We start from the raw sequence: 18,066 nt of genomic DNA, 5'->3' as shown, positions 1-18,066 counted from the left end.
CTCCCTCAGTACTGCCCCTCCGACAGTGCAGCACTCCCTCAGTACTGCCCCTCCGACAGTGCGGCACTCCCTCAGTACTGCCCCTCCGACAGTGCGGCACTCCTTCAGTACTGCACTGGGAGTGTCAGCCTAGATTTTTGTGTTCCAGACCCTGGAGTGGGACTTGAACCCACAACCTTCTGGCTCCGAGGTGAGAGTGCTGCTCACTGAGCCACGGCTGACACTGGCAGTGTGAAGGAGGCGACTGAGAGGTGATCTTTCAGAGGGATACGAGGTAGTAAATGGTATTGAAAAGTTAAATCCACAGCATTACTTTGGGGGTCACAACAACAGATGCGTTTATATAGTGCCTTTAACGTTGTGAAACGTCCCAAGATGCTTCACAGGAGCGGTTATCAAACCTAATTTGACACCGAGCCACATAAGGAGAAATTAGGACAGGTGACCCATCACAGGAGTGTTTTCAGAAAAGAAACATAAAAACATAAAAACATAAAATCAGATAGTAAAAGCTTTTACAGATATATAAAACGGAAAAGAGTGACTAAAGTAAATGTTGGTCCCTTAGAAAATGAGAAGGGGGATTTAATAATGGGAAATGTGGAAATGGCTGAGACCTTAAACAATTATTTTGCTTCGGTCTTTACAGTGGAAGACACAAAAACCATGCCAAAAATTGCTGGTCACGGGAATGTGGGAAGGGAGGACCTTGAGACGATCACTATCACTAGGGGGGTAGTGCTGGACAGGCTAATGGGACTCAAGGTAGACAAGTCCCCTGGTCCTGATGAAATGCATCCCAGGGTATTAAAAGAGATGGCGGAAGTTATAGCAGATGCATTCGTTATAATCTCCCAAAACTCTCTGGACTCTGGGGAGGTACCAGCGGATTGGAAAGCAGCTAATGTAACGCCTCTGTTTAAAAAAGGGGGCAGACAAAAGGTAGGTAACTATAGGCCGGTTAGTTTAACATCTGTAGTGGGGAAAATGCTTGAAACTATTATTAAGGCAGAAATAGCGGGACATCTAGATAGGAATAGTGCAATCAAGCAGACGCAACATGGATTCATGAAGGGGAAATCATGTTTAACTAATTTACTGGAATTCTTTGAGGATATAACGAGCATGGTGGATGGAAGTGTACCGATGGATGTGGTGTATTTAGATTTCCAAAAGGCATTCGATAAGGTGCTACACAAAAGGTTACTGCAGAAGATAGAGGTACGCGGAGTCAGAGGAAATGTGTTAGCATGGATAGAGAATTGGCTGGCGAACAGAAAGCAGAGAGTCGGGATAAATAGGTCCTTTTCGGGTTGGAAATTGGTGGTTAGTGGTGTGCCACAGGGATCGGTGCTGGGACCACAACTGTTTACAACATACATAGATGACCTGGAAGAGAGGACAGAGTGTAGTGTAACAAAATTTGCAGATGACACTAAGATTAGTGGGAAAGCGGGTTGTGTAGAGGACTCAGAGAGGCTGCAAAGAGATTTAGATAGGTTAAGCGAATGGGCTAAGGTTTGGCAGATGGAATACAATGTCGGAAAGTGTGATGTCATCCACCTTGGGAAAAAAAACAGTAAAAGGGAATATTATTTGAATGGGGAGAAATTACAACATGCTGCGGTGCAGAGGGACCTGGGGGTCCTTGTGCATGAATCCCAAAAAGTTAGTTTGCAATTGCAGCAGGTAATCAGGAAGGCGAATGGAATGTTGGCCTTCATTGCGAGAGGGATGGAGTACAAAAGCAGGGAGGTCCTGCTGCAACTGTACAGGGTATTGGTGAGGCCGCACCTGGAGTACTGCGTGCAGTTTTGGTCACCTTACTTAAGGAAGGATATACTAGCCTTGGAGGGGGTACAGAGACGATTCACTAGGCTGATTCTCGAGATGAGGGGGTTACCTTATGATGATAGATTGAGTAGACTGGGTCTTTACTCGTTGGAGTTCAGAAGGATGAGGGGTGATCTTATAAAAACATTTAAAATCATGAAAGGGATAGACAAGATAGAGGCAGAGAGGTTGTTTCCACTGGTCGGGGAGGCTAGAACTAGGGGGCACAGCCTCAAAATACGGAAGAGCCAATTAAAAACCGAGTTGAGAAGGAATTTCTTCTCCCAGAGGGTTGTGAATCTGTGGAATTCTCTGCCCAAGGAAGCAGTTGAGGCTAGCTCATTGAATGTATTCAAGTCACAGATAGATAGATTTTTAACCAATAAGGGAATTAAGGTTTACGGGGAGCGGGCGGGTAAGTGGAGCTGAGTCCACGGCCAGATCAGTCATGATCTTGTTGAATGGCGGAGCAGGCTCGAGGGGCTAGATAGCCTACTCCTGTTCCTAATTCTTATGTTCTTATGTTCTAAACTGACACTGAGCCATATAACAGAGACAAGAGACATTAGGACAGGTGACCAAAAGCTGGGTCAAAGAGTTAGGTTTTAAGGAGCGTCTTGAAGGAGGAAAGAGAGGTAGAGAGGTGGAGGGGTTTAGGGAGGAAGCTCGGGGCCCAAACAGCTGAAGGCACGGCCACCAATGGTGGAGCGATTATAATCAGGGATGCTCAGGCGGGCAGAATTAGAGGAGTGCAGAGATCTCGGGGGGTTGTGGGGCTGGAGGAGATTACAGAGATAGGGAGGGGCGAGGCCATGGAGGGATTTGTAAACAAGGTCACAGGTTCAAAGTAGTAAACAGGAATTCTGGGACTGACATCAAGGGATTCTTCCTCACCCAGAGAGTGATTGACATTTGAAGTGGAAGCGAAGTGGAGGCAATAAAAACCCGGGAGTCATTTAAGGAACAATTAAATTAATATTAAGGGAATCGAGGGATGTGGGGATCGGGCGGGAAAGTGCAGTTGAGATAGAGGATCAGCCATGATCTTATTGAATGGTGGAGCAGGCTCGAGGGGCCGAACAGCCAACTCCTGCTCCTAATTCTTATGTTCTTACGTTAAATGCAGGAATGGGGGTGATGGGGGCTGTTGTGGATGATTTAAGATGGGCCGAATGGCTGTCCTTTTCCATAAGTATCTTGTGATGATGTGATCACAAAAGGGGTAAAAGTTCGCCTGAAAGCCAATGGAAAAGATGGTCGGGCAGAGAGGAATTACTGCTCTACATCGATCCTACATCGAACATGCTTGTTTGTCGGGGACAGTCCCTAGCACCCTCGGCCAGAATGGTGGAGTTTGTCAAAAGGCAGCGAATGTTAAAACACTCAGAGCCACCAGTGGTGCTCTCTCTGCCCTGTCCCCAGTCACTCAGGGACACTCCTGGTGCTCTCACTGCCCTGTCCCCAGTCACTCAGGGACACTCCTGGTGCTCTCACTGCCCTGTCCACAGTCACTCAGGGACACTCCTGGTGCTCTCACTGCCCTGTCCCCAGTCACTCAGGGACACTCCTGGTGCTCTCACTGTCCTGTCCCCAGTCACTCAGGGACACTCCTGGTGCTCTCACTGTCCTGTCCCCAGTCACTCAGGGACACTCGGTGCTCTCACTGCCCTGTCCCCAGTCACTCAGAGACACTCCTGGTGCTCTCACTGCCCTGTCCCCAGTCACTCAGGGACACTCCTGGTGCTCTCACTGTCCTGTCCCCAGTCACTCAGGGACACTCCTGGTGCTCTCACTGTCCTGTCCCCAGTCACTCAGAGACACTCCTGGTGCTCTCATTGCCCTGTCCCCAGTCACTCAGGGACACTCCTGGTGCTCTCACTGCCCTGTCCCCAGTCACTCAGGGACACACCTGGTGCTCTCACTGCCCTGTCCCCAGTCACTCAGGGACACTCCTGGTGCTCTCTCTGCCCTGTCCCCAGTCACTCAGGGACACTCCTGGTGCTCTCACTGCCCTGTCCCCAGTCACTCAGAGACACTCCTGGTGCTCTCACTGCCCTGTCCCCAGTCACTCAGGGACACTCCTGGTGCTCTCTCTGCCCTGTCCCCAGTCACTCAGGGACACTCCTGGTGCTCTCACTGCCCTGTCCCCAGTCACTCAGGAACACTCCTGGTGCTCTCACTGCCCTGTCCCCAGTCACTCAGGGGCACTCCTGGTGCTCTCACTGCCCTGTCCCCAGTCACTCAGGGACACTCCTGGTGCTCTCACTGCCCTGTCCCCAGTCACTCAGGGACACTCCTGGTGCTCTCTCTGCCCTGTCCCCAGTCACTCAGAGACACTCCTGGTGCTCTCTCTGCCCTGTCCCCAGTCACTCAGGGACACTCCTGGTGCTCTCACTGCCCTGTGTTTGCATGTCTAATATTGCCGGGACAGACCTGTATTCCACAAACTCCATGCTCTGTAGCCGCTCCTTTAGATTATGACAAATTAATGATTCCGCGGGGGTTAAAATCAAATTCTACAGATGGTCATCATCATCATCATCATCATAGGCGGTCCCTCGAACGAGGATGACTTGCTTCCATGAGTTCACAGATATTTCAACGGAGGACCCGATGTTCCAGTCCTGAACTCCAGTTGAGGGGGTGGAAGATGCCTGTGGGTGGATTTATTTAACGTGGGGTGACCGTTGCACATCAGCCACCACACGGGCTTGACAGAGCTCGGTCTTTATCCAGTGGCAAGGGTTAACCAGGACGACTGGAGACCAGCTCTGCTGCACGGACCTAGTGCGCTCACATATCGCAGTGTGGGCTGGGCCCGTGCTGCCCCTGGGCCCTCGGCTCTTCTGGGCCCCGTACCCTCATTTACCGCACCTCCGCCACGATCTCTCACCGCTCCTCCGCCACAAACACTCGCCGCACCTCTGCCACGAAGCGTTAGCAGACAAAATTTGACACCAAACCACATAAGAAGATATTAGGACAGATGACCAAAAGCTAGCGGGCCAGTCACCCAATGAAACCCCCGCCCGTTATACGCCATGCCCGTTATACGCCGCGCCCGTTATACGCCAATGGTAAGGGTATCTGGGCGGGTTTACAATATATGGCCAATACGCTATCGGCATTTTGCACACCCTCCCCCGCCAAAGCTCAATTCCCACTTGTTCCTGAAATGAATGTTTCACTTCAGGTTCCTCCTTGGGAAGGAGCTGAACTGTGACCCCTCCCCATCCCATTCGCAGCCAATGGGCAGAGCCCAAGCTTTGCCCCCTCGCCCCTCACCTTCAGAACCTGCTCTAAATTCTCCAGTTTGACACGAAGCTTGTCCTTCTCCTGTACAGCCAAGTCTCGCTCTCGTGTCACAACAGGAAGCGCTTCTTTAAGGTGCTCATAGTCCACTTTCACCTGAAGAGATGGATAAAATTACATCAACAACTTGCATTTATATAGCGCCTTCAATGTGTAAAACATCAGGAGCGTTATCGGACAGAATGTGACACCGAGCCACATAAGGAGAAATTAGGGCAGGTGACCAAAAGCTTGGTCAAAGAGGTCGGTTTTAAGGAGCGTCTTAAAGGAGGAAAGAGAGGTAGGAAGGTGGAGAGGTTTAGGGAGGGAGTTCCAGAGCTTGGGGCCCAGGCATCAGAAGGCACGGACACCAATGCACAAGAGGCCAGAATTGGCGGAGCGCAGAGATCTTGCCGATTACAGAGATAGGGAGGAGCGAGGGCCATGGAGGGGTTTGTAAATAAGGATGAGAATTTTGAAATCGAGGCGTTGCTTAACCGGGAGCCAATGTAGGTCAGCGAGCACAGGGGATGATGGATGAGCGGGACTCGGTGCGAGTTAGGACATGGGGCAGTGAGCACAGGGGGTGATGGGTGAGCGGACTCGATGCGAGTTAGGACACGGGGCAGCGAGCACAGGGGGTGATGGGTGAGTGGGACTCGGTGCGAGTTAGGACACGGGTCAGTGAGCACAGGAGGTGATGGGTGAGCGGGACTTGGTGCGAGTTAGGATACGGGTCAGTGAGCACAGGGGGTGATGGGTGAGCGGGACTGGGTGCGAGTTAGGACACGGGCAGTCGAGTTTTGGATCACCTCTAGTTTACGTCGGGTAGAATGTGGGAGGCCAGCCAGGAGTGCGTTGCAATAGTCAAGTCTAGAGATAACAAAGGCACGGATGAGGGCTTCAGCAGCGGATGAGCTGAGACAGGGGCGGAGACGGGTGATGTTACGGAGGTGGAAATTGGTGGTCTTAGTTATGCTGCGGATATGTGGTCGGAAGCTCATTTCAGGGTCTAATCGGTTGCCCAATGGGTAACAAGGGCTGCAAGAACCTTAGCAGGACCTTCTGGGTGGAACTGTCGATGTCAACCTCCCTCACGGTACATTTTATATCTCCAAGTGACAATGAGTTTATACTGAGCATCATTTTGAAATATTGGGGTGGATTCTAACTCCCCTCAGCAACCCCCCGACCTCCACCTGACACAAACCACCCCGAACACCGCTTCCGTTTAATCCACGACCGCATATAAGGGGGACACAGGTAGAAAAAGGCAAGTTCGGCACTAATGGCAGCAAACACACCTTCAAACCCACCTTCAGACCAAAAGCGGAAGTGAGCTCGGGGCAGGGGAGGGGGGGCTACGATCCTCGAGTCAGTCATGAGGCGATGAGGCACCCTGATGGGGATTACAGGTTTTAGTGGGTGAGTTAGATGGGCTGAATGGCCTCCCTCATCTGAACTTTATCTTCGTGACCTTTGAATATAACACGACAGGAGCTGGAATAAGCAAGAAGCAGTTGGGCGGGTTTATACTTTAGATGTTTCTGATCTGGAACCAAATGGCCGAGGAAGCTGAGCAGCCCACGGTCCGAATCGGTCAGTGTTCTCGGTGGGGATTTGGCAATGACTCGGTGAATACCCGTTCAAGGCAACAGCTAGAAGCTAAATCTTCAACAAGCACCGCATGTAGAAAGCACAAACACTCACAGACCATTAACCCTTTCAGCCCTGAAAGGCTGTCAGCTTTCGAGAGATGCATAGAATCTCACAGCACAGGAGGAGGCCATTCGGCCCATCGAGCCTGTGCCGGCTCTGTGACAGAGCGATCCAATCAGTCCCACTCCCCCCGCTCTCTCCCCACAGCCCGGCAAACCTTTCCCCTTCAAGTATTTATCCAATTCCCGTTTGAAAGTTACGATTGAATCTGCTCCCACCGCCCTTTCAGGCAGCGCGTTCCTGATCACAACAACTCGCTGCGTAAACACATTCTCCCCATCTCCCCTCTGGTTCTCTCGCCGATTATCGTCAATCTGTGTCCCTCTGGTTACCCACCCTCCTGCCCCTGGGAACAGTTTCATATTTTTTGTTCCATCCAACATGCATTGAAAGAAAGCGTTTTGTAAGTCTGTGCTTTATTTAGTTCAGGTATCAACTGCCGAATTTGGAGAATCATTTTATTTAACAAGGCCTCAATGTTGTGTCTTTTAGTTCAGCGAAAACTACTCTGGGGGATAATCAGGCTCCCACATTGGTTCTGTGCGAGGAATCTATTCATCATTATTTTATACAACAGTGTAATTCATCTCACTCTCAACACACAGCAAGATCCCAAACTGGGGGTGGGAGGGTGCTGTTAGATTGCCCTCTCCTCCCAAGATATTGAGCCCATATTTCGAGCATCTTTGCTTAATCACTAAATTCTGAAATACGTTCATCCAGCAACTCGAAACCATCGGAGTTTTGTCTTCATTGTCCAATCACATTCCTAATCCTAACCATACAGGATATCCAAAACCTAATATCTGGACACACTTCCTGCCAACGTTTCCCAATTCTAACCTCCTTTGGCCATATTTATAATGGCGATTCCTATGTAAACCTGTCACACTGCAGCGCCCCCACTGATGGGAGAAGGTAATTACAGTTTGCACCATGACAAGTTTACATAAGCAGCTGCCATTATAAATTCAGAGTTTCTAATGGAATTTTAAAAATAAGGACAGAACGTATCATTTTAAAATGGAGGCTGAATAATTCTGTGTGCTCTGAATACTTAAAGACTTGCATTTCTATAGCCCTTTCACAACCTCTGGACGTCCCAAAGCGCTTTACAACCAATGAAGTACTTTTGGAGTGTAGTCTCTGTTGTAATGTAGGAAACGCGGCAGGCAATTTGCGCACAGCAAGCTCCCACAAACAGCAATGTGATAATGACCCAGATAATCTGTTTTAGTGATGTTGATTGAGGGATAAATATTGGCCCCAGGACATCGGGGAGAACTCCCCTGCTCTTCTTCGAAATAGTGCCGTGGGATCTTTTACGCCCGCCTGAGAGAGCAGACGGGGCCTCGGTTTAACGTCCCATCCTAAGGACGGAAGGGACATTAAACTCGAGTAAAATAGTCCCCTGTCCCCTGAAAGACAACACTTGGGTTGACCATCCCCATGCAATGTTGCGGGAGATTGACTAATGTTCCAATATTTGTGTTAGAATCAGAGAAATTTACTGCACGGAAGGAGGCCATTTCGGCCCATCGTGTCCATGCCGGCCGACAAAGAGCTACCCAGCCTAATCCCACTTTCCAGCCCTCGGTCCGTAGCCCTGTAGGTTACAGCACTTGAAGTGCACATCCAGGTACTTTTTAAATGTGGTGAGGGTTTCTGCCTCTACCAGCCTTTCGGGCCGTGAGTTCCAGACCCCCACCACCCTCTGGGTGAAGACATTTCCCCTCAAATCCCATCTAAACCTCCCCCCAATGACTTTACATCCATACCCCCTGGTTGTTGACCCCTCTGCCAAGGTGTTGGTGTTACCAGCACACTACCTGATCATACTGGAGGGCCTTCTGACATAGGCCAGATAACTGAAGACTCCAGCAACACTTTCCTTGAAGAATTTCCTTCAGTTCATTCTCCTGAGAAAAGACAAAAAATAAGAATTGTGCCGTGAATGTACAGAATTCAACAATCTTGGCACAAAATGATGATGTCACTGGTTTCCCTTAACTATTTGTCCAAAACTGATCTATTGCAGAAAGCAGTGCAATGATTGGGCTCATTATTCCGGTAACTCCAACAAGCAAATGGTATGTTGGCCTTTATTACAGGAGGATTTGAGTATAAGAGTAAAGACGTCTTACTACAATTATACAGGGCCCTGGTGAGACCACACCTGGAGTATTGTGTGCAGTTTTGGTCTCCTTACCTAAGGAAGGATATACTTGCCATAGAGAGAGTGCAACGAAGGGTGACCAGACTGATTCCTGGGATGGGAGGATTGTCTGATGAGGAGAAATTGAGCAGATTAGGCCTGTATTCTCTATCGTTCAGAAGAATGAGAGGTGATCTCATTGAAATATACAACATTCGTGGCAGAGGCAGTATAATGTGGATAAATGTGAGGTTATCCACTTTGGTTGCAAAAACACGAAGGCAGAATATTATCTGAATGGTGGCAGATTAGGAAAAGGGGAGGTGCAACGAGACCTGGATATCATGGTACATCAGTCATTGAAGGTTGGCATGCAGGTACAGCAGGCGATGAAGAAGTCAAATGGTATGTTGGCCTTCATAACAAGAGGATTTGAGTATAGGAGCAGGGAGGTCTTACTGCAGTTGTACAAGGCCTTAGTGAGGCCTCGCCTGGAATACTGTGTTCAGTTTTGGTCTCCTAATCTGAGGAAGGACGTTCTTGCTATTGAGGGAGTGCAGCGAAGGTTCACCAGACTGATTCCCGGGATGGCAGGACTGACATATGAGGAGAGACTGGATCGACTGGGCCTGTATGCACTGGAGTTTAGAAGGATGAGGGGGGATCTCATAGAAACATATAAAATTCTGACGGGACTGGACAGGTTAGATGCAGGAAGAATGTTCCCGATGTTGGGGAAGTCCAGAACCAGGGGACATAGTCTAAGGATAAGGAGTAAGCCATTTAGGACCGAGATGAGGAGAAATTTCTTCACGCAGAGAGTTGTTAACCTGTGGAATTCCCTGCCGCAGAGAGTTGTTGATGCCAGTTCATTGCATATATTCAACAGGGAGTTAGTTATGGCCCTTACGGCTAAAGGGATCAAGGGGTATGGAGAGAAAGCAGGAAAGGGGTACTGAGGTGAATGATCAGCCATGATCTTATTGAATGGTGGTGCAGGCTCGAAGGGCCGAATGGCCTACTCCTGCACCTATTTTCTATGTTTCTATGTTTCTATTCTTACAGGGCTTGACAGGGTAGATGCAGGGAGGGTGTTTCCCCCGGGCTGGAGAGTCCAGAACCGGGGTCACAGTCTCAGGTTAAAGGGTCGGCCATTTAGGATGAGGAGGAATTTCTTCACTCAGAGGGTGGTGAATCTTTGGAATTCTCTGCCCCAGAGGGCTGTAGAGGCTGAGTCGTTGAGTATAGTCAAGGCTGAGACCGATAGATATTGGAGTCTAGAGGGACTTGGAGATCAGACAGGAAAGTGGAGTTGAGGTCGCTAATCAGCCATGATTGAATGGCGGAGCAGGCTAACTCCTATTTCTTATTTCTGTAACTAATAAACAAAAGTGTTCAAATAAAATGGGACACTTCCTGGGTTGGTTGCAGGAGGCTTTACTCTCCCGAGACTCGAGGATAATCCTGGAAGGTACGGACCTCAGGGCTGACTGGGAAGCTTTCCAAGGAGCAGTATAAATTGTGTGCGTGTGTGTGGTGAAATCCAGATTGTGTTAAGCCGCAGGATGAAGATCTGACCGAGTCCTTCAAAGTACAAAGTAATCAACAGAACTCCGCGTGACCCAGGCGAAGGCTTCAGAGGAACCATCAATATCTGCACCACAGGGGGAACGCCTCACAACCCGTCAACAAGGCAAAGGCCCTCACTGCACGCATCTGGGCCCTGGGGTGGGGGTGGGGGGGGCCTGGTGGTCCGGCCAAATGAAACGGCAGGGCCTCATTATCATATTTTTATTTTGTTGCTGGGCGGGAAGCCAACGGTAGATGGGTATTGGAGATCCCGGGAAGGAAGGCTTGGAATCAGGGATTGGGAGGTTGGGGCAGGGGTGGTGTTTGGAGGGGTGGATTTGGGGGAGCATGGGATTGGGGGAGGGGGGTGAGAGATGTGGGGTGGGGTTGAGGGACGGGTGGGGGATTGGGGAGGGCTTTTTGAGAGGTCGTTGGGGGAAGGGTGTTGGGGAGGGGGTTTCGGGGAAGGGGTTGGGGAGGGGGGTTGGGGAGAGTGGGTTTGGGGAGAGTGGGTTTGGGGTGTTGGGGAGGGTGGCGTTGGGGAGGGGGCATTCGAGGAGGGGGTTGGGGGAGGGGGTTGGGGGAGAGGTGGGGTTGCGGTATTGGGGGAGGGTGGGGTTGGGGGAGTGTGGAGGGGTTTGGGGAGGGGGGTTGGGGAGAGGTGGGGTTGTGGGAGAGTGGATTTGGGGTGTTGGGGGAGGGTGGGATTGGGGAGGGGTGTTCGGGGAGGGGGTTGCGGGAGGGGGGTTGGGGCAGGGGGTTTGGGGGAGGGTGGAGGGGGTTGGGGGAGGGGGTTGAGGGAGGGGGTTGGGGGAGGGTGAAGGGGGTTGGGGGAGGGGGGTTGGGAGAGGGTGGAGGGGGTCGGGATCGGGGGGTTGGGAAGGGGGTTGGGGGAGGGTGGAGGGGGTTGGGGGAGGGTGGAGGGGGTTGGGGGAGGGGGGTTGGGGGAGGGGGTTGGGGAGGGTGAAGGGGGTTGGGGGAGGGTGGAGGGGGTTGGGGGAGGGGGTTGGGGGAGGGTGGAGGGGGTTGGGGGAGGGGTTGGGGGAGGGTGGGATTGGGGAGGGGGGTTCGGGGAGGGGGTTGGGGGAGGGGGGTTGGGGGAGGGTGGAGGGGATTGGGGAGGGGGGTTGGGGGAGGGTGGAGGGGGGTTGGGGGAGGGGGGTTGGGGGAGGGGGGTTGGGGGAGGGAGTTGGGGGAGGGGATTGGGGGAGGGTGGAGGGGGTTGGAGGAGGGGGTTGGGGAGGGGGATTGGGGGAGGGGGTTGGGGGAGGGGGGAGGGGGTTGGGGGAGGGAGGTTGGGGGAGGGGGTTGGGGGAGGGTGGAGGGGGTTGGGGAGGGGGTTGGGGAGGGGTGTTGGGGGAGGGGGTTGGGGAGGGGGATTGGGGGAGGGGGTTGGGGGAGGGTGGAGGGGGTTGGGGGAGGGAGGTTGGGGGAGGGGGTTGGGGGAGGGTGGAGGGGGTTGGGGAGGGGGTTGGGGAGGGGGGTTGGGGGAGGGGGTTGTGGAGGGGGGTTGGGGGAGGGGGGTTGGGGGAGAGGTGGGGTTGGTGGAGAGGTGCGGTTGGGGGAGAGGTGGGGTTGGGGGAGGGGGGTTGGGGGAGGGGGTTGGGGGGAGTGTGGAGGGGGTTGGGGGAGTGGGGTTGGGGGAGGGGGGTTGGGGGAGAGGTGGTGTTGGGGGAGGGGGGTTGGGGGAGGGGGTTGGGGGGAGGGTGGAGGGGGTTGGGGGAGTGGGGTTGGGGGAGGGGGGTTGGGGGAGAGGTGGGGTTGGTGGAGAGGTGCGGTTGGGGGAGGGTGGAGGGGGTTGGGGGAGGGGGGTTGACCAATCACGGCAGTGCGGCGAAGCCACGATCAGGGTGGGTTTGTTTGAGGGGCCAATGCCGGCGCAGGGCGAGCTACTGCTCCCCCCGGGCTCACAGGGGTACACAATGCACCAGTACCCCAATCCTGCTGCCCCTGGCTACATTCCACTGCCGGGTTTCCCTGAACACTGGAATCCCGGCCGGTAAACGTTACATTTACATCAGGCTCTTAACTGCAGTGTGGGAGCCTGATTTAAATATCATAATGAAGTGTCTCGCCTCTGTCTCTGTCTCTCTCTGTCGGTCTGTCTCTGTCGGAGGGGCAGTACTGAGGGAGCGCTGCACTGTCGGAGGGGCAGTACTGAGGGTGCGCTGCACTGTCGGAGGGGCTGTACTGAGGGAGCGCTGCACTGTCGGAGGAGCAGTACTGAGGGAGTGCCGCACTGTCGGAGGGGCAGTACTGAGGGAGTGCTGCACTGTCGGAGGGGCAGTACTGAGGGAGTGCTGCACTGTCGGAGGGGCAGTACTGAGGGAGTGCTGCACTGTCGGAGGGGTAGTACTGAGGGAGTGCCGCACTGTCGGAGGGGCAGTACTGAGGGAGTGCCGCACTGTCGGAGAGGCAGTACTGAGGGAGTGCCGCACTGTCGGAGGGGTAGTACTGAGGGAATGCCGCACTGATGGAGGGGCAGTACTGAGGGAGTGCCGCACTGTCGGAGGGGTAGTACTGAGGGAGTGCCGCACTGACGGAGGGGCAGTACTGAGGGAGTGCTGCACTGTCGGAGGGGTAGTACTGAGGGAGTGCCGTACTGACGGAGGGGCAGTGCTGAGGGAGTGCCGCACTGTCGGAGGGGCAATACTGAGGGAGTGCCGCAGTGTCAGAGGGGCAGTGCTGAGGGAGTGCCGCACTGTCGGAGGGGCAATACTGAGGGAGTGCCGCAGTGTCGGAGGGGCAGTACTGAGGGAGCGCCGCACTGTCGGAGGGGCAGTACTGAGGGAGTGCCGCAGTGTCAGAGGGGCAGTACTGAGGGAGTGCCGCAGTATCAGAGGGGCAGTGCTGACCCCAGGTACCGTCTGCCTGTTCAGGTGGATATTAAAAAGTGGCTTCATTCGAAGCGTTCCCCCATTGTTCCCCAACCAGAAACAGATTCACTCAATGGCTATTGTGGGGTCTTACTGCGCTAAAGCTGCCCGCCATGCTGGCCGACATCGCAACGCTGGGTGCACGATCGAGGTGATTAGTTGGGTGTGATGTGTTTGAGCATGTTTCTGAGAGATGTGATAAGGTGCAGTATAAAGGCTTTAATAAAACAATAAAAGATTGAAGACCTGTCTGCTGGAGATAATCCTCTTCAAACACTGAGTCATCCCCATTCAGCACATGTACTTTCACTGCAGACACAGGGAGGCTGCTGAATATATTTGCTTTTAACCATATTTACAAATGTAATTAAAGATGGTGCAGATGATTTCTTTGGACGATACATGGATTGTGCAAGAAATGTAACTCAGTTGGGTGACTTCAAAAGAACATTCCTGGACTAATCTAGATAGAAAACATTTCATTTTCCCTTGCTTCTCGTTATCAAATTATCTGCAAAAACACTGAATCCTCAGAATACGTTCACGCTTGAACATCTTTATGTGTGTAATGGAAAGCCCAGAGCAACACACTGTGTTCGAATCCCGTGTCGCAGTGAGTCAGGGCAATGCTGAGGCTACTAAGCAACATCGGTGTTAGCCGGGGCTCAGTGGGCAGCACTCTCACCTCTGAGTCACAAGGTCATGGGTTCAAGTCTCACTCCAGGGACTGGAGCACAAAATCCAGGCTGACACTCCCAGTGTGGTGCTGAGGGAGTGCTGCACTGTCGGAGGGGCAATACTGAGGGAGTGCTGCACTGTCGGAGGGGCAATACTGAGGGAGTGCTGCACTGTCGGAGTGGCAGTACTGAGGGAGTGCTGCAATGTTGGAGAGGCAGTACTGAGGGATCACTGCATTGTCAGAGGGGCAGTACTGAGGGAGCGCCGCACTGTCGGAGGGGCAGTACTGAGGGAGTGCTGCACTGTCGGAGGGGCAGTACTGAGGGAGTGCTGCACTGTTGGAGGGGCAGTACTGAGGGAGTGCTGCACTGTCGGAGTGGCAGTACTGAGGGAGTGCTGCACTGTTGGAGGGGCAGTACTGAGGGAGTGCTGCACTGTTGGAGGGGCAGTACTGAGGGAGTGCTGCACTGTTGGAGAGGCATTACTGAGGGAGCGCTACACTGTCGGAGGTGCTTTCTTTTGGATAAGACGTTAAACTGAGGCCCCGTCTGCTCTCTCAGGTTGACGTAAAAGATCCCATGGCGCTATTTCGAAGAAGAGCAGGGGAGTTCTTCCTGGGACCAATATTTATCCCTAAACCCACATCACTAAAACAGATTATCTGGTCATTATCACATTGCTGTTTGTGGGAGCTTGCTGTGCGCAAATTGGCTGCCGCGTTTCCCACATTACAACAGTGACTACACTCCAAAAAGTACTTCATTGGCTGTAAAGCGCATTGAGACGTCCGGTGATTGCGAACAGAGTGAATTGCAAATCTTTCTGTTTGAGATTTGGTTTGCTGGGCACATGTTGGGGCTATTTTTGCATGTTGCCTCTCTCATTTTGTAATTCCTAACATGTAAATTTAGCGTTGTGCAAAAATGTTCTTATAAAGTGTCGGATTTGGGACAATAGATTTCAATTCTTTTCAGAGAAATTATATTTCTACACTGGCATCCATTGATATTCCTGTTTTATTGGTTCCTGGGATGTGGGCGTCGCTGGCAAGGCCGGCATGTATTGCCCATCCCTAATTGCCGGCTTTGATACTGACGGATTTTCTGGACAATTTCACAGGGCACTTACTGTGGGAATGGAGTCACCTGTAGGTCCAGACCGGGCAAGGGCAGCAGGTTTACTGCCCCAAAGACATCAGTGAACCCGTTGGCTTTTTACGACAATCCGACACTATTACGGACACCAGCTTTTTAGTTCCAGAGTTTTTGAACCAAATTCAAATTCTCAATCTGCCAGGGTGGGATTTGAACTCATGTTCTCCGGTTTGTTCGTCCAGTAACTTTACAACCACACGACTGTACTCTCAGTAACACTTCTCTTTCGTCCACGGATGTCTCTTATATTTGCTGAGCTCATCCTAGTTCAGTAATTTTAAAATTCTCATCCTTATTTTCAAATCCCTCCATGACCCTCGCCCTTCCCTATCTCTGTAATCTCCTCCAGCCCCACAACTCCCCTGAGATCTCCGCACTCCTCTAATTCCGGCCTCTTCTGCAGTCACGACTTCCATCGCTCCGCCACCAGTGGCCGTTTCACTACCTTAGAGACGCTATATAAATACAAGTTGTTGTTGTAACCCCGTTGCGAAATATTCGTTTTGCGATCTGTAGATGGATGTTGTGGGGCGGGGGAGGGGGGCCTCGGGCAGGGGGGGGGCGCCTTGGGGGAGGGGGCACGGGGGGGAAGGGGGCCTCGGGGGAAGGGGCCTCGGGAGGGGGGTGCCTGGGGGACGCAGATTCATCACAATCATACTGTGGCTAATGGGGTTACATTCTGAGGACAGATTGCCTTGATGTATTTAAGGGGAAGTTAGATAAACACACGAGGGAGAAAGGAATAGAAGGATATGGTGATGGGGTGAGATGGAGAGGGGTGGGAGGGGGCTGGTGTGGAACATAAACCCCGGCACGGAGCGTGGGGCCCAATGGCCTGTTTCTGTGCCGTACACTTGGTGTAATTCTATGAATTATTCATAAAGTACAAACTGCAATATTAAAACACACTAAAATTGATATACATCAATGCTCAAAACACACACATTTTCAGATCTGCAAAAGTTGGAAGGAATTAAGGATTGGTTTTAAACATTGCCTGTTTTTTGCTTTTTAACCCCAAAAAATCAGAGATTTAAGGAAAGGGGAACCCGAGCACCAGGGGGCAGCAGTGATTGAATCCAAGGCGATGATCAATTCTCCAGTATTTTAATTTACATCCCGAATCAGTCCCAGACTATTACAGGAATGCAGTGCTATCCGGGCCAGTGTTTGTCCTGTGCAAGTTTAGTAATAATTGTAGTCAGTGAGCTGGAAATCCCGGCCTCCCTGAGTCCGTACGGAATGTGTACAGAGTGTGTGCGGGGTGTGTGCGGGGTGCATACGGGGTGCGTACGGAGTGCGTGCGGGGTGTGTACGGGGTGCGAACAGGGAGCGTATGGGGTGCGTACAGAGTGCGTACGGGGTGTGTACGGAGTAAGCACAGAGTGAGCACGGGATGCGTACGGGGTGCGAACGGGGTGCGAACAGGGTGCGTATGGGGTACGTACAGAGTGCATACGGGGTGTGTACGGAGTGCGTGCGGGGTGCGTACGGGGTACGTACAGAGTGCATACAGGGTGCGTACGGAGTGCGTGCGGGGTGCGTACGGGGTGCATACAGAGTGCGTACGGGATGTGTACGGAGTGAGCACAGAGTGAGCACGGGATGCGTACGGGGTGCGTATGGGGTGCGTATGGAGCGAGCACAGAGTGAGCACGGGATGCGTACGGGGTGCGTACGGAGTGCGTACGGGATGCATACGGAGTGAGCACAGAGTGAGCACGGGATGCGTACGGAGTGAGCACAGAGTGAGCACGGGATGCGTACGGGGTGCATACAGGGTGCATACGGAGTGAGCACAGAGTGAGCACGGGATGCGTACAGACACGGGAAGGCATTGCAAAAGCCAATACTCAGTGCACGATGCACATGCGCTGAAAAGTGGCTTTTCAGATCCGTCAAGCTGCAGGACATTCACAAGGGCGAGATTTACCCATCACTTGCCCGGCAAATGTCCTCAAAACTCTTGCTCCTGATAAAAGCACAGCTTACTGTTACAGGCGTAAGAGTTTTAAAACATACAAAAATATAATTAAATTAAATTAAAACACAGATTATTTTTAAAACCCTGCTCACTACATTACATTTATTTTTAACCATAATTAAAAAAAACTTTTAAAAAACTCGGAATTTTTTTTCTGGAAGATATTTACTAACTGTAATTTTAAATATGTGAGGTGTGTTTTTTATTTTTTATTATGTGTTTAGTGTTTTTTTCCCATTAATAGCTCTGAGAACTTGTAGATACGGAGTTCCCATTGCTATTAATGAGACGCTGTAGAATACTGTACCTGATTGGTTGAGCAGCCACACGTGGAAACCTGGAGGACGGGAGCGCGCTCCGCAGCGCGGGAAGAGAAGGCCTTCCCACCACAATCCCATGCTGCTCCCGGACCACCAGGTAAATTCCTAGAAATGTTTCAGGTTGCAGGCAATTGCCCGCGGGAACCTCCGATGTAAATGGGGGGAGTTGTAAATCGAGCTGCCGATCCACTATTGTCCAATTTACACCAGCACACAGAGTGACAGTCGACCCAGCAACCATTGCACCTCCCGGAGTACCTCACAGGGACTGTCGCTCCTAAAGGCAGCACGCCAAACTCGGAAACTCCTGCTCCGTCTCTCCTTCCCTTTGAAACTTAAGGCAGGTTTCCGCAGAATCTAGCAGAGCTTTAATATCCTCCGCAACACACCTGCCTGGTCCTGGGGTAGAGCCACTTCATTGGCCCATCAGCCCCGGTCCTGGGCGCCCAGAGAGACTGGGCTGGCTGCTGGTTGTTTATATAACCAG

The 18,066-nt window shown here is 52.1% G+C and overlaps 1 protein-coding gene across 1 annotated transcript in view; it reads right to left on the bottom strand.

The window, feature by feature from the left end:
• LOC139269264 (peripheral-type benzodiazepine receptor-associated protein 1-like) overlaps positions 1-18,066 on the bottom strand; it is a 439,285-nt gene that overhangs the window by 224,664 nt on the left and 196,555 nt on the right. Inside the window, exon 5 of the mRNA XM_070888352.1 lies at positions 5,119-5,241. Within this exon, the coding sequence (XP_070744453.1) occupies positions 5,119-5,241 (123 nt within the window). The remainder of the gene's footprint in view (positions 1-5,118; positions 5,242-18,066) is intronic.

The sequence above is a fragment of the Pristiophorus japonicus genome, chromosome 8 (genome assembly GCF_044704955.1).
Source record: "Pristiophorus japonicus isolate sPriJap1 chromosome 8, sPriJap1.hap1, whole genome shotgun sequence".
NCBI classification, from domain to species: Eukaryota; Metazoa; Chordata; class Chondrichthyes; family Pristiophoridae; genus Pristiophorus; species Pristiophorus japonicus.
This window is presented reverse-complemented; position numbering and strand designations above follow the sequence as displayed.